We start from the raw sequence: 12,527 nt of genomic DNA on the forward strand, positions 1-12,527 counted from the left end.
ATCCTCTTCCTCCTGTTCTTCTTCTTCCTGTCTTCACCTGTTGAGCTTCATCTTTCTGTCTTTTCTGCAGGGTTTTTATCTGTTATAACTGGCTTCCACCCCTCCATCCTCACAGAAACCGCTGAGAAAACACCTTGTTGTTTTCTGTCTTTGATGAGGTTTGACTCATGTTGTTATTTTTCCTCAGGAAGCGGTTGCTGTGCCCACAAGAGCTCAGGAGCCAGTCATTCCTCCAACTCTTATTGCTGTGAGTACTTTTCATGTGCATGTCCACTCTGAATTAGACATGAGATGTGTGTGGATTTAAAGTGTGTTGGAGGATACGTGTCCACTTCCTCCAACTGTACAAAAATGAAGTTGAAATATCTCAAATACAAGCGCTGCCATCTTGTGCTGGAGACTTAAGTCAGAGACTGAACAGTAGTGGTTAGGCAGTGGAGGAGCTGTAAATCGTGACGTTTCAGCCCATTTTATGGCACCAAACGACTAATTAAAAAACTTGAACAAACATCAGCAGAAATTTTTCTTTTCTCGTGCACTAATGTTATATTGAAGTGAAGTAGCTGTGCAAAACAAGAACTTTGAAGGCACCACATTGAGCTACTGGAAACGTTTATCATTAAAATCATGATGTTTCACTATTGTATGATATTTGAAAGACCAAACAATGAATCAGTTTATCAAGAAAATAACATTCTTAGCTGCAGCCCAAACTTCATCCGTTCAAAACTAGTAAGAAGTTAACATGTGTACACACCCAGTGGATCCAGTTTCAAAGCTGTTACTTCACGGTGAAGAGTTACCCTCAAAACTGAAAAATATGTCTGAAGGTGTCACTTTTTATTTCCTGTTTAGGGCCTGAAGAACGTGACGGTGACCGAGGGTGAGTCAGTGACACTGGAGTGTCAGATCAGTGGCCAACCCGCTCCCGTCATCATGTGGTTGAGAGAGGACTACCAGATCGAGAGCTCCATTGACTTCCAGATCACCTACAAAAACGGATTCGCACGGATGGTGATCCGCGAGGCGTTCGCTGAGGACAGCGGCCGCTTCAGCTGCACCGCAACCAGCGAGGCTGGAACCGTCAGCACCTCCTGCTACCTGCTTGTCAAAGGTAACGGTGATTGGTTAAAAAACAAAGGAAACGGCTAAGATAAACAATTAATTTAACCGTCTTTTAGGCGTAATTGGGCCACTCAATTTAGATTGAGATTGTTTTGACATTCAACTTACTTTCTTGCAGTGTCAGAAGAAATTGAGAGCAGAGAGGAAACCACAGCTGTAACTGAAATTGGAATGAGTCAAGAGAAAACGTGAGTTAAAGTCTGATTTATTGGTAACCAATCGCCCTAATCAGTTTCCTCAGCTGCAGTGTTTGATCGTGCTGTTGGTTGCTTTCAGTGTTTCCGTCCAGACAAAAGAACAGATGGTGGTCGAGGTGACTACAGGAGAGTCTGCTGCTCCCTTCTTCATCAAGAAACCGACTGCTCAGAAGCTGGTGGAGGGAGGAAGTGTCTTCTTTGAATGCCAGATTGGAGGAAACCCTAAACCTCACATCATCTGGAAGAAGAGTGGTGTGCCCCTCACTACTGGATACAGGTACAAACCTCCTATACATTTAGCTTTTTTAGTTTGAATTTCAAAAACATTTCATAAGCTGCTTCCAGTCTTTAGACAGGGCAGCAAGCCGCCAATTTGTCCGTCCTATTGACGGCTAGGTCCGCGGTTTTAGACAGAAGGCGGCAAATTGGGGGTCTGTTTTGGTCCGCCAATTTGCCGCCTCGGAGGGTACACTTATTTCCGCCTCGACTGCTATCTAAATCCGAGTTTGAAGACAAACTCGTTGTCACTGTTCACAGCCCAACTTCGAGCTTCACGTCACGTCACATGTTTACGCCTACCTCAGAGGCGGCTTTTGGAAAAGGAGGAATATTACGCCTCCGTTTTAGAAAGACAGGCCGGCACATTGCCGCCTTTACCTTGGAGGAAATGTGCCGCCTTTTCTATCTAAAAATATTGCTTTTGTTTTTGTCATCAGATACAAAGTTGCCTACAAGAAGGAGACTGGAGAATGTAAACTGGAGATCTCTATGACCTTTGCTGATGATGCTGGAGAATACGCCATCTTCATCAAGAATCCACATGGAGAAGCCTCAGCCTCCGCCAACCTGCTGGAGGAAGGTATCAGCATCCTTTTGTTTCTCTGTCCAGGGATTTTTATTATTTCCTATCTGACTTTTGTTTATAAAATCATTTGAATGCACTGAGGAGAACTTTGTTGGTCCAGTGGCTCACAGTATATGTGTTATGTCTTTACAGAGGAATATGAAGTCTATATGAAGCAGCATGACGTGACATATAAAACCGAAGTGACGACAACAGTGATTCAGGAGCCCTCTGTGGTTGTGAGTCAATATGAAATGGAACAGAGGAGGGTGACAACCCCCATGAGCTTTGTCTCAGAAACGGTACTTCCATAGTTCTGTGATACTAAGATCATACAGAAGTGTTAGTAATCCCCAGCTGGTCTTTAATGTTAAACATAACTAACTTTTCTTGCAGGAGTTTCTTGTTTCGGCCTTTGAAGAGAGGATCATCCAGGAGATTGAGCTCCGTATCATGAGGATTACTTACAGAGAGCTGGTGACAGAGGATGGAGAGCTGATGGTGACTGTAGCAGAGAGTGAGGCGGTGCAGCCGGTCTTCGAAACACCGGTCAAAAACTACAGAATTATGGATGGAATGGGCGTCACTTTCCACTGTAAGATGAGTGGAACGCCACTGCCCAAGGTACAGACCTCAAAATCTTACCAATAAGCTTTTGATAGTTAGTCCAGAAGTTTCTTTCTGTATCAGGGAAGATACCTTTACTTAAGTCAGCTAAACATTAAATTGGTGTGTCACGCCATCTTCTGTCTTCTGTCAGATTGCTTGGTACAAAGACGGCCAGCGCATCAGAGCTGGTGGCCGTTACCAGATGGAGGTTCTGCAGGATGGACGAGCCAGTCTTCGTCTGCCTGTGGTGCTGCCAGAGGATGAGGGCGTGTATACGGCCTTTGCATGTAACATGAAGGGAAATGTTGTCAGCTCTGGAAAGCTTTACATCGAGCCATCCGGAACTGTGACACCTCAGAGATACACGCCACAGCCGTCGATGCAGAGGATCAGGTACGGTTTATTGTTGGCATTAGCTTGATCAAAAGCATCAGAAGTTCTCCACATAGGCCACAAGTCCAGCTCATTGTTTTGATTTTACCTCCTTTAACTTTGCTGCTTTGGTTCACCCTTATCACTCCCACAGCTTTGCTTTTGTGTCAGAGCGAAAAATAAAATTAAAAATAACCAGACATTAGCGACTAGCTAGTTATGAAGTGAATGTAGTGACGTTTTAGCAGCGATGGAGTCTGATATTTCCCACAGGAGTTGGTCGAGACCTAAAAGCAGTTCCCAAGTGGCCAGAAAAACAATTAATTGCAATGCTGTTGCTGCTTGACAACTGCTTGATTTGTAAATACTAACTGATTATGGAGAAGTTTCTGTAGGTCTCCTCAATGACTTTACCACCTTGATACTGACTACTCTCTTCCTCCTTCAGATCCACATCTCCTCGTTCCATGAGCCGCTCACCTGGCCGTTCTTCCAGCCGTTCTCCAGGACGCTCTCCTGCCCGCAGGCTTGATGACACTGATGAGGCTCAGCTGGAAAGACTCTACAAACCCGTGTTTGTCATGAAGCCTTCCTCAATAAAGTGCTCTGAGGGGCAAACTGCCAGATTTGACTTAAAGGTTGTCGGCAGACCTATGCCGGAAACATACTGGTTCCACAATGGTAAGACAAACAAGACAAATACTAAGGGATGCATCTTTTATCTGATGATGTGTTGGCCAGTTGTTAAACTATTTAATCATTTTTTAAGGACAACAAGTGGTCAACGACTACACCCACAAGATAGTGATTAAAGAGGATGGTATCCAGTCCCTGATCATCGTCCCAGCCATGCCGAAAGACTCCGGAGAGTGGACTGTTGTTGCTCAGAACAGAGCTGGACGCACCTCCGTCTCTGTGAATCTTACTGTTGATGGTAAGCTCGAGTCAGACTTGGTGGGATGATCTGTTAAATGTACTGTATATCATTGTATTCACCAGTCAACTCTCGCAGCTTCACAAATGATCTTATTATTAAATACTCTTTCGTTCTGTCATGTTTCACCACCCACAGCTAGAGAAAGCCTTGCACGTCCTCAGTTTGTTGAGAAGCTGAAGAACATCACTGTAAAACAGGGCACTCTGGTTGAGTTGGCTGTCAAAGCCATTGGAAACCCCCTGCCTGACATTGTCTGGCTCAAAAACAGTGACATCATCACCCCACAAAAGCACCCACAAATCAGGTATGTATCTTAACTTTGACTGTGAAAGATTTTCTATTATTTTGACACAGGTATGTAAAACTTGAGAATAGTTTATCAAATGTTCTGATCAATATATCTGAATGGTTACGTATTTCAGGATTGACGGAACCAGAGGAGAGGCCAAATTCCAGCTTCCCTCAGCAGCTGGCTCAGACAGTGCCTGGTACACTGCTACAGCCATCAACAAGGCTGGCAGAGACACCACTCGCTGCAGAGTCAATGTGGAGGTCGACTTCACCGCTCCTCAAGCTGAGAGGAAGCTCATCATTACCAAAGGCACCTACAAAGCCAAAGAGATCGCAGCTCCTGAGCTGGAGCCCCTTCATATGCGATATGGTCAGGAGCAGTGGGAGGAGGGTGACCTTTACGACAAAGAGAAGCAGCAGAAACCACAGTTCAAGAAGAAGCTGACATCTATCAGAATGAAGCGCTTCGGTCCAGCTCATTTTGAGTGCAGACTGACGCCTATCGGTGACCCCACCATGGTAGTGGAGTGGCTGCATGATGGCAAACCTCTGGCTGCTGCAAACAGGTTGCGCATGGTCAATGAATTTGGATACTGCAGTCTTGATTACGAAGCCGCTTACGCCAGAGACAGTGGCGTTGTCACCTGCAGAGCCTCTAACAAGTTTGGGGTCGACCAGACTTCAGCCACCCTGATTGTCAAGGATGAGAAAGGCCTCATTGAGGAATCGCAGCTTCCTGAGGGCAGGAGGGCACCACACAGAATGGAAGAGATTGAGCGAATTGCTCACGAGGGGGGACCTGCAGGAGTCAGCACCGACGACGAGTATGAGAAGACCAAACCTGACATTGTCCTAGTTCCCGAACCAGCCAGAGTCCTAGAAGGTGAAATTGCACGATTCCGTTGCAGAGTGACCGGTTACCCAGCACCCAAGGTTAACTGGTACCTCAACGGACAACTAATCCGCAAGAGCAAGAGATACAGACTTCGTTATGATGGTATTTACTACCTTGAGATTGTCGATGTCAAGTCCTATGACTCAGGAGAGGTCAGGGTGGTTGCAGACAACCCTCTAGGCACAACTGAGCACACTGTGAAGCTGGAGATCCAACAGAAGGAGGACTTTAGATCTGTACTGCGTCGTGCCCCAGAAACGAAGACTGCAGAGGCCGCACATGAGTCTGGCAGAGTCGGATTTGATGTTGTGAAGGCCGACCGACCTCGTGAGGGCTCGGAGGAAAGGGAAGTTGTGAAGCTGCGTAAGGCACAGAGAATTGTTCACGAGAAAACCTCAGAGGAGACAGATGAACTGAAGAGCAAGTTCAAGCGTAGGACAGAGGAAGGTTTCTACGAGTCCATCTCTGCCGTGGAATTCAAGTCTCGCAAGAGGGACGAGTCTTATGAAGGTCTGCTGAAGAAGACTAAGGAAGAGCTGCTTCATCATTTGAAAGAGAAAGAAGAAGCTGAGAGAAGGAGGTTGGAGGAACAGGGCAGCGTCACCATCCCCACAATCAAACCAGAGAGGGTCCAGCTCTCCCCCAGCATGGAAGCACCCAAGATCCTGGAACGCATCACAAGCAAGACAGTGTCCCCGATGGATGAGGTCCGTTTCCATGTCAGAGTCGTCGGCAGACCAGAACCTGTGTGCCAGTGGTTCAAGAACGGCATTCTAGTGGAGAAGACTGACCGTATTTACTGGTATTGGCCTGAGGATCATGTGTGTGAACTGGTGATCAGAGACGTCACAGTCGAGGACTCTGCTAGCATCATGGTCAAAGCCATGAATGTGGCTGGTGAGGCCTCAAGCCACGCCTTCCTGCTTGTGCAAGGTAAAGTCATTTTATAAAAAATATCTCCAGTAATACGCTCCTTTTTATGTCCTAATTTATTTCCAAGTCTCACTTTGTATTTTCTCATTGCAGCCAAAGCAACAGTTAACTTTACCCAACACCTTGAGGACGCCAGTGCCAATGAGAAGGACACCATGGTGACCTTTGAGTGTGAAACCAATGAACCCTTCGTCAAAGTCAAATGGCTCAAGAACAACATGGAGATCTTCTCCGGAGACAAATATAGGATGCACTCTGATAGAAAGGTCCACTTCCTGTCTGTGCTGGTGATTGAAATGAAGGACGATGCTGAATACACTTGCGTGGTTGTGGATGATGAGAGCATAAGGACGAGCGCAAGGCTTTATGTAGAAGGTAATCTTAACACCCAGAGTCTTACCATCTACTGGTTTCTGTGGATGGATTTGTAGATAACGGTTCTTTGATATCGTTCTGTATCCAGGTGCTGCCCTGGAGCTCATCAAACACATGGAGAGCATCGAGGTTCCAGAGACCTACGCTGGAGAGTTTGAGGTTGAGCTTTCTCGTGAGGATGCTGAGGGCGGCTGGTTCTTTGGAGACAAGGAACTCTCTCCCAGTGGTAAATACATCATGTCCTCCCGCCGTGGCAGACACAGCCTGTCCGTAAAGGATGTCAGGAAAGAAGACCAGGGGAAATATTCATTCGTGTGTGGAGATCTGAGGACCAGTGCCTCGCTGAAGATGAAACGTAAGTAACTTTACAGAGTAGTGATGGGAAGCCAGTGGTTCGCCCACTGTAGCCATTAGTTTTCTATTAGCAGTATTCTCTGTTCTGCTGATAATAATTGGTAATAATTACAGTTTGGTATTGCCACTGATTTCACAAATAAGTTTGATGTTGATTCAAGAGTTCCCGTTTTGTTTTGATTTCCGATTTTGATTTAGTTAAGGATATTTCAGTTACAATGGGGGATGTTAATAATTAATAATTTAAGCAATTAGAGAACTTATCTGTTCTTTTAACTTTTAACTTTTAACTAATGTAGCCGACTCATATTTTGTATCACACATTGAATATGTTTATAAAGTGTCTGTAATTTATATATTATTAATGATTAATCAGTAATCTATTGATAAGGCAGCCGACTATCCTTACAGAAATTGCATCCGTAGTTACAGCGGCAGTTTTTAATGGCTATAAAATGGTTCTGAGAGAACCAATGTTGTAAATTGTACACATATATTTTAACATTAACAATTAAATGGTTTGGGAGATTTGTGGTTAAAATCTGGAAAATAATGGGAAGTTATTGATTTCAGCATCTAATTATTAAGGATGCTGAAGTACGAACAAGACAGAAATAGGTCTGTGTGTTTCTACAAAGGAATATAAAAAAAGTAATAAAATAACCTTTCCAGCCTTTCTGGCCATTCCAGTTTAGATTTACAAGGTGCATCCCAGTGCACTTAGTGCCTGACACGCGTCAACAGGAAAAGATATACATTAAAAGATCGATCAGAGGATTTTATTAAATAATATGGAATCTTTCTAGAGAAGATCCATTTCAGTTGAAATTAGTTTTTTTAAACCCAGCCCTCATAATAATGTGATTTCTCTACCTTCAGTGCGCCCTGTGACCTTGATGCAGCCCCTGACCGACCTCACTGTGTGTGAGGGTGACATCGCTCAGCTGGAGGTCAGGTTCTCCCAGGAGAACGTTGAGGGAACCTGGATGAAGAGCGGCCAGGCCATCTCTGCTTCGGACCGTGTCCACATCGTCATCGACAAGCAGGTTCACAAGCTGCTGCTGGAAAATGTCAGCACAGAAGATGCTGCTTCTTACTCGTTTGTGGTTCCTGCCCAAGACATCTCCACCTCGGGCAAACTAAATGTTCAAAGTAAGAGTCGGTATTAGTGTCAGATTTACATGATACTCGTCTATAACCATCACTAGAACACACTGAACCTATTTTATTGTGTTTCCTCACAGCTATTGGCATTGTGGTGCCACTGAAGGACGTCTCCTCCATTGAAGGCACCAAAGCTGTTCTGGAGGCCAAGATCTCTGCTCAGGACATCAGCTCAGTCAAATGGTACCACAACGACAAACTGCTGACAGCCAGCGACAGAATCCAGATGGTGGCCAAGGGAGCCAAGCAGCGTCTGGTCTTCGCCAGGACCTTTGCCTCTGACGAAGGACACTACAAACTGGTGGTCGGCAAGGTCGACACCAGCTGCAGCCTGACTGTCGAAAGTAAGACTTGAATTTTTATTTTCTCTGGATCTGGTTTTTAAATCTCAATTACTGTTATGGTTCTAACCATGTTGTTGTTTTTTACAGAGGTGCACATTGTGAAGCACATGGAGGACAAAGTGTGCTCAGAGTCCCAGAATGTCACCTTTAACGTTGAAGTTTCCCACCCTGGAATTGACCCCGTCTGGACATTCAGGAACCAGCAGCTCAAATCTGGACCCAAATACAAGATGGAGTCCAAGGGCAAGAATCACGCTTTGACAATCATTGACGCCATGAAGGACGAGGAGGGCCAGTACATGTTCCACGCTGGTGAAAAGACATCCAGCGCCAAGCTCACTGTCTCTGGTATGTCTAAACTCCATGAGAGATTATTGTTTTGAGTCAAATGAGTGTGTTGAAATACTCAGTGTGTCCTTGTGCTGCCACCAGGTGGAGCCATCACGAGACCCCTGCAGGACGTGACAGTGGCTGAGTCTCAGACAGCTGAGCTCGAGTGTGAGGTTGCCAACGCCAACGCTGAGGGCAAGTGGCTGAAGGAGGGTCATTCTGTGGACTTCAGTGAGAACGTGGTGAGCGAGGTGAAGGGAGCCGTCAGGCGCCTCATCATCGTCATCACCAGGCCCCAGGATGTCGGAGAGTACAGCTACCAGGTGGCCAACTCCAAAACCACTGCTAACCTCAGGGTTGAGGGTAAGCTGCCCAGCACACATACTAAGTTTCTATGTCATTAAAAAAACAAGACGTATTTAAAGATGGTTATGCAAGATTACAATATGGCAGTTACTGGTCAGATTTACAGGTTATTTCCTGTGAATATTCACGACACCCTGATATTTACATTGTTGTTGTCATCAGCAGGAAGAAAGTTTTATCTCAGGAAAACTCTGAAAAATGTGTAAAGCACATGTTGAAAGAATGTGTCTTTTTTTGGAAAATGAAATCTAATTAAATCCATACGAGACTACTCACATTCCTGCTGTGTGGACACATAAATGTTTCCTCTAATACCACCTGAATAACATAACTGAACGTTAGCAGCCGCACTGCTCTTGATCCTCTAAAAGCTGATTAATAATCAGTATGTTTATCCATCTACAGCGGTAAAGATCAAGAAGACTCTGAGGAACCAAACTGTGACGGAGACCCAGGAGGCGGTGTTCTCACTGGAGCTCACCCACTCCAATGTCAAAGGATCCCAGTGGATCAAGAACGGCGTGGAGCTGCAAAACAGCGACAAATATGAGATCACCACCGACGGCATGGTCCACACGCTGAAGGTCAAGAACTGCAACACACTGGACGAGACGGTTTATTCTTTCAAACTGGGTAAACTGTCCGCCAACGCCAGGCTCAACGTAGAGAGTGAGTATTACTGATGTATTGTAAAGATTGAATTCATGCCATTTTGATTTCATTTCAATATTTTAAACTGTGTTTGCTTTAATTTGCTTCTTTGTTTGCAGCAATCAAAATCGTCAAGAAGATTAAGGATGTGACCTCGCTGTTGGACGGCACCGCCTCCTTTGAGATGAGCCTGTCACACGACAACATCCCCGTCAGGTGGATGTTCAAAGGTGTGGAGCTGAAGTCCAGCGACAAGTGTAAGATTCTGTCGGAGCGTAAAGCTCACAAGCTGACCCTGCAGAACGTCGACAGCAGCAACGCAGGAGACTACACCGCTGTGGTCGGACACCTGCAGTGCACCGCCACACTCAATGTGGAGGGTATGTAATGTTTAGGCTATTAATAATAATCTATTTTCTTTAATCAACCATTTTATATTTAGATGTTCAGAATTTTCGTTTATTTATTTTTTATTTTAAAAAATGTTACAGTTTTGAAGTGTGAATAAAAAAATTTGACCTGAAATTGAACTTAATTGGTAATGTTTATTTTTTTGGGTATTTATAAATGTTAGCAGAAAATGACATTTTCTAATATAAATGATTTGTAAGTTGTATTGTTTTATAAAAATATAGATGTTTTCATTTGTTTAGCAGATTCTAATTGACATTTTTAGTCATTTTTTTCTCAACCAACATTTGGCAAAAAACTAAATATGTATCAAATATTTAGTCCAATTCTTCTAATTTCTTCTGTTTTTTTGCATTTTTCTGTTGCAGCCCTGCGAGTCACCAAACCCATGAAGAGTGTGGCGGTTACAGAGACGCAGGCGGCCTCGTTTGAGTGTGAAGTTTCTCACTTCAACGTGCCGTCCACCTGGCTGAAAGATGGAGTAGAGATCGAGATGAGCGAGAAGTTCAGGATCGTGGTTCAGGGAAAACTCCACCAGCTGAAGATCATGAACACCAGCAGGGACGACTCTGCCGAGTACACCTTCATCTGCGGGAACGACCGAGTGTCTGCAACGCTCACTGTTAACCGTAAGAAAACCTCCAAGTTATATCCAGTCAAATTTCACTAAAACGATGATAATACAACATAATTCTGATGGCACTCTTTACTAAAACAGAAAATAAATAAGTGTCAAAATGTCCTGGAATCTTTTCCGCATAGTTAACTCTAAAGAAACAAAAACAGCATCAAAATGTCACAGCATAAAATTAAAAAATATTTTCTACAACTTGAGAAATCTGACTAAAGGAGGATTACCAAAAACAAATAAAGGGAAATTTATGATTATGTACAAATTGTGGAAATCTGTCTTTTAAAATGTTGTGAATTCTACTTAGAAAGAAATTATTTTTTTTTAATGAGACCATATTTTCTTTTAAAGAGAATATGAAAATAGATTAAAAAGAGGATTAGCTGAGAAAAAATAGTAAGTATATTAATTATAATTTTAGTAAGATTTTTGTGTTTTCTAATTTGTATGTGATTCAACAAACATTAAATGATATTATTATTGTAGTCATTGTTTTTAGTAGTAGCAGTAGAAGTTGTAGTTTTATTAGTACAATGATCATAATATCAAAATGTGAAATCAATTTTATTTGTATAATGTAATAAAAACAAAGAATTATAAATAATAACCATCATTAATTAATTTGTTATTAATTTAACCACAATTAAGAGCAATCAACCACTATTTTGAAGAAATTTTATGAAAATGTAAGAGAAAGGAACATTTCACTGAACTTGTTTATAGTATTTCAGTTTTTCATGTCCACCTGTTCTCTGTTGCCTCCAGCCGTCCTGATCACCTCCATGCTGAAGGACCTGAACGCTCAGGAGAGAGACACCATCACCTTCGAGGTCACCGTCAACCACGAGGGCATCACCTACAAATGGCTGAAGAATGGCGTAGAGGTCAAGTCGTCTGAAAGATGTCAAGTCCGCAGCCGGCAGCTCACGCACTCGCTCACCATTCGAAATGTTCACTTTGGAGACGGAGGAGAGTACCAGTTTGTGGCCGGCTCTGCAGCCACCGCCGCAAACCTGTTTGTCGAAGGTAAACTGACACTTTACTGTGAACGACATCATACACAAGCCTTAAAAAATTTATTGAATAACAGACGGGCAGATTTGATGGACAAGTGATTGAAGCCCCAAAATATATGTTATCTGAAATTCAACCTGTTTGTCACCGTCTAAAGTCATATACTTTGTGCTTTTTGTTAGCTGTTTTTTTTTCACTGCAACTGTTTTTCTTTTGTTTTCAGCTCGTGTGATTGAATTCACCAAGAAAATCAAGGACATAAAGATCACAGAGAAGAAGAAGGCGATTTTTGAATGTGAGGTTTCTGAGCCAAACATTCAGGTGATGTGGATGAAGGACGGTCAGGAGCTGGACATGTCAGAGGAGAGGTATTACTTCGTCTTCAAATAACTAACTCAGCAGCAGCATTTTAAAAAGTAACATAAGAACTGAGTCATTTCTGGTGTCCTGTTTAAAGGTACACTGTGACAGCAGAGAAGTACGTTCACCGTCTGATGATCCAGACAGTTCGTATGTCTGATGCTGGACAGTATTCTGTGGTGGCAGGATCCAGCGTCTCCAAGGCCCAGCTGATTGTGGAGGGTCGAGACATCAGGATCTCTGAACCTGCCGAGCGGGAAATCACGGTGAGACAGAGATTCATTTTTAGCCAAAAAGATCAATATGCAGGTTTTAGAGTTGATT

The 12,527-nt window shown here is 43.6% G+C and overlaps 1 protein-coding gene across 1 annotated transcript in view; it reads left to right on the forward strand.

Moving 5' to 3' along the window:
• The first annotated feature begins 167 nt into the window (after nucleotides 1–167).
• ttn.2 (titin, tandem duplicate 2) overlaps nucleotides 168–12,527 on the forward strand; it is a 189,777-nt gene continuing 177,417 nt past the window's right edge. Inside the window, exons 1-24 of the mRNA XM_030428193.1 lie at nucleotides 168–247; nucleotides 856–1,114; nucleotides 1,244–1,313; nucleotides 1,402–1,599; nucleotides 2,039–2,181; nucleotides 2,320–2,468; nucleotides 2,563–2,790; nucleotides 2,927–3,168; nucleotides 3,596–3,828; nucleotides 3,917–4,081; nucleotides 4,220–4,388; nucleotides 4,507–6,203; nucleotides 6,297–6,578; nucleotides 6,667–6,933; nucleotides 7,812–8,084; nucleotides 8,177–8,440; nucleotides 8,528–8,788; nucleotides 8,873–9,133; nucleotides 9,542–9,805; nucleotides 9,907–10,167; nucleotides 10,567–10,827; nucleotides 11,595–11,855; nucleotides 12,067–12,211; nucleotides 12,301–12,469. Of these exons, the coding sequence (XP_030284053.1) occupies nucleotides 937–1,114; nucleotides 1,244–1,313; nucleotides 1,402–1,599; nucleotides 2,039–2,181; nucleotides 2,320–2,468; nucleotides 2,563–2,790; nucleotides 2,927–3,168; nucleotides 3,596–3,828; nucleotides 3,917–4,081; nucleotides 4,220–4,388; nucleotides 4,507–6,203; nucleotides 6,297–6,578; nucleotides 6,667–6,933; nucleotides 7,812–8,084; nucleotides 8,177–8,440; nucleotides 8,528–8,788; nucleotides 8,873–9,133; nucleotides 9,542–9,805; nucleotides 9,907–10,167; nucleotides 10,567–10,827; nucleotides 11,595–11,855; nucleotides 12,067–12,211; nucleotides 12,301–12,469 (6,441 nt within the window). The 5' untranslated portion in view covers nucleotides 168–247; nucleotides 856–936. The remainder of the gene's footprint in view (nucleotides 248–855; nucleotides 1,115–1,243; nucleotides 1,314–1,401; nucleotides 1,600–2,038; nucleotides 2,182–2,319; nucleotides 2,469–2,562; nucleotides 2,791–2,926; nucleotides 3,169–3,595; nucleotides 3,829–3,916; nucleotides 4,082–4,219; nucleotides 4,389–4,506; nucleotides 6,204–6,296; nucleotides 6,579–6,666; nucleotides 6,934–7,811; nucleotides 8,085–8,176; nucleotides 8,441–8,527; nucleotides 8,789–8,872; nucleotides 9,134–9,541; nucleotides 9,806–9,906; nucleotides 10,168–10,566; nucleotides 10,828–11,594; nucleotides 11,856–12,066; nucleotides 12,212–12,300; nucleotides 12,470–12,527) is intronic.

Source organism: Sparus aurata, chromosome 9 (assembly GCF_900880675.1).
Source record: "Sparus aurata chromosome 9, fSpaAur1.1, whole genome shotgun sequence".
Lineage (NCBI taxonomy): Eukaryota > Metazoa > Chordata > Actinopteri > Spariformes > Sparidae > Sparus > Sparus aurata.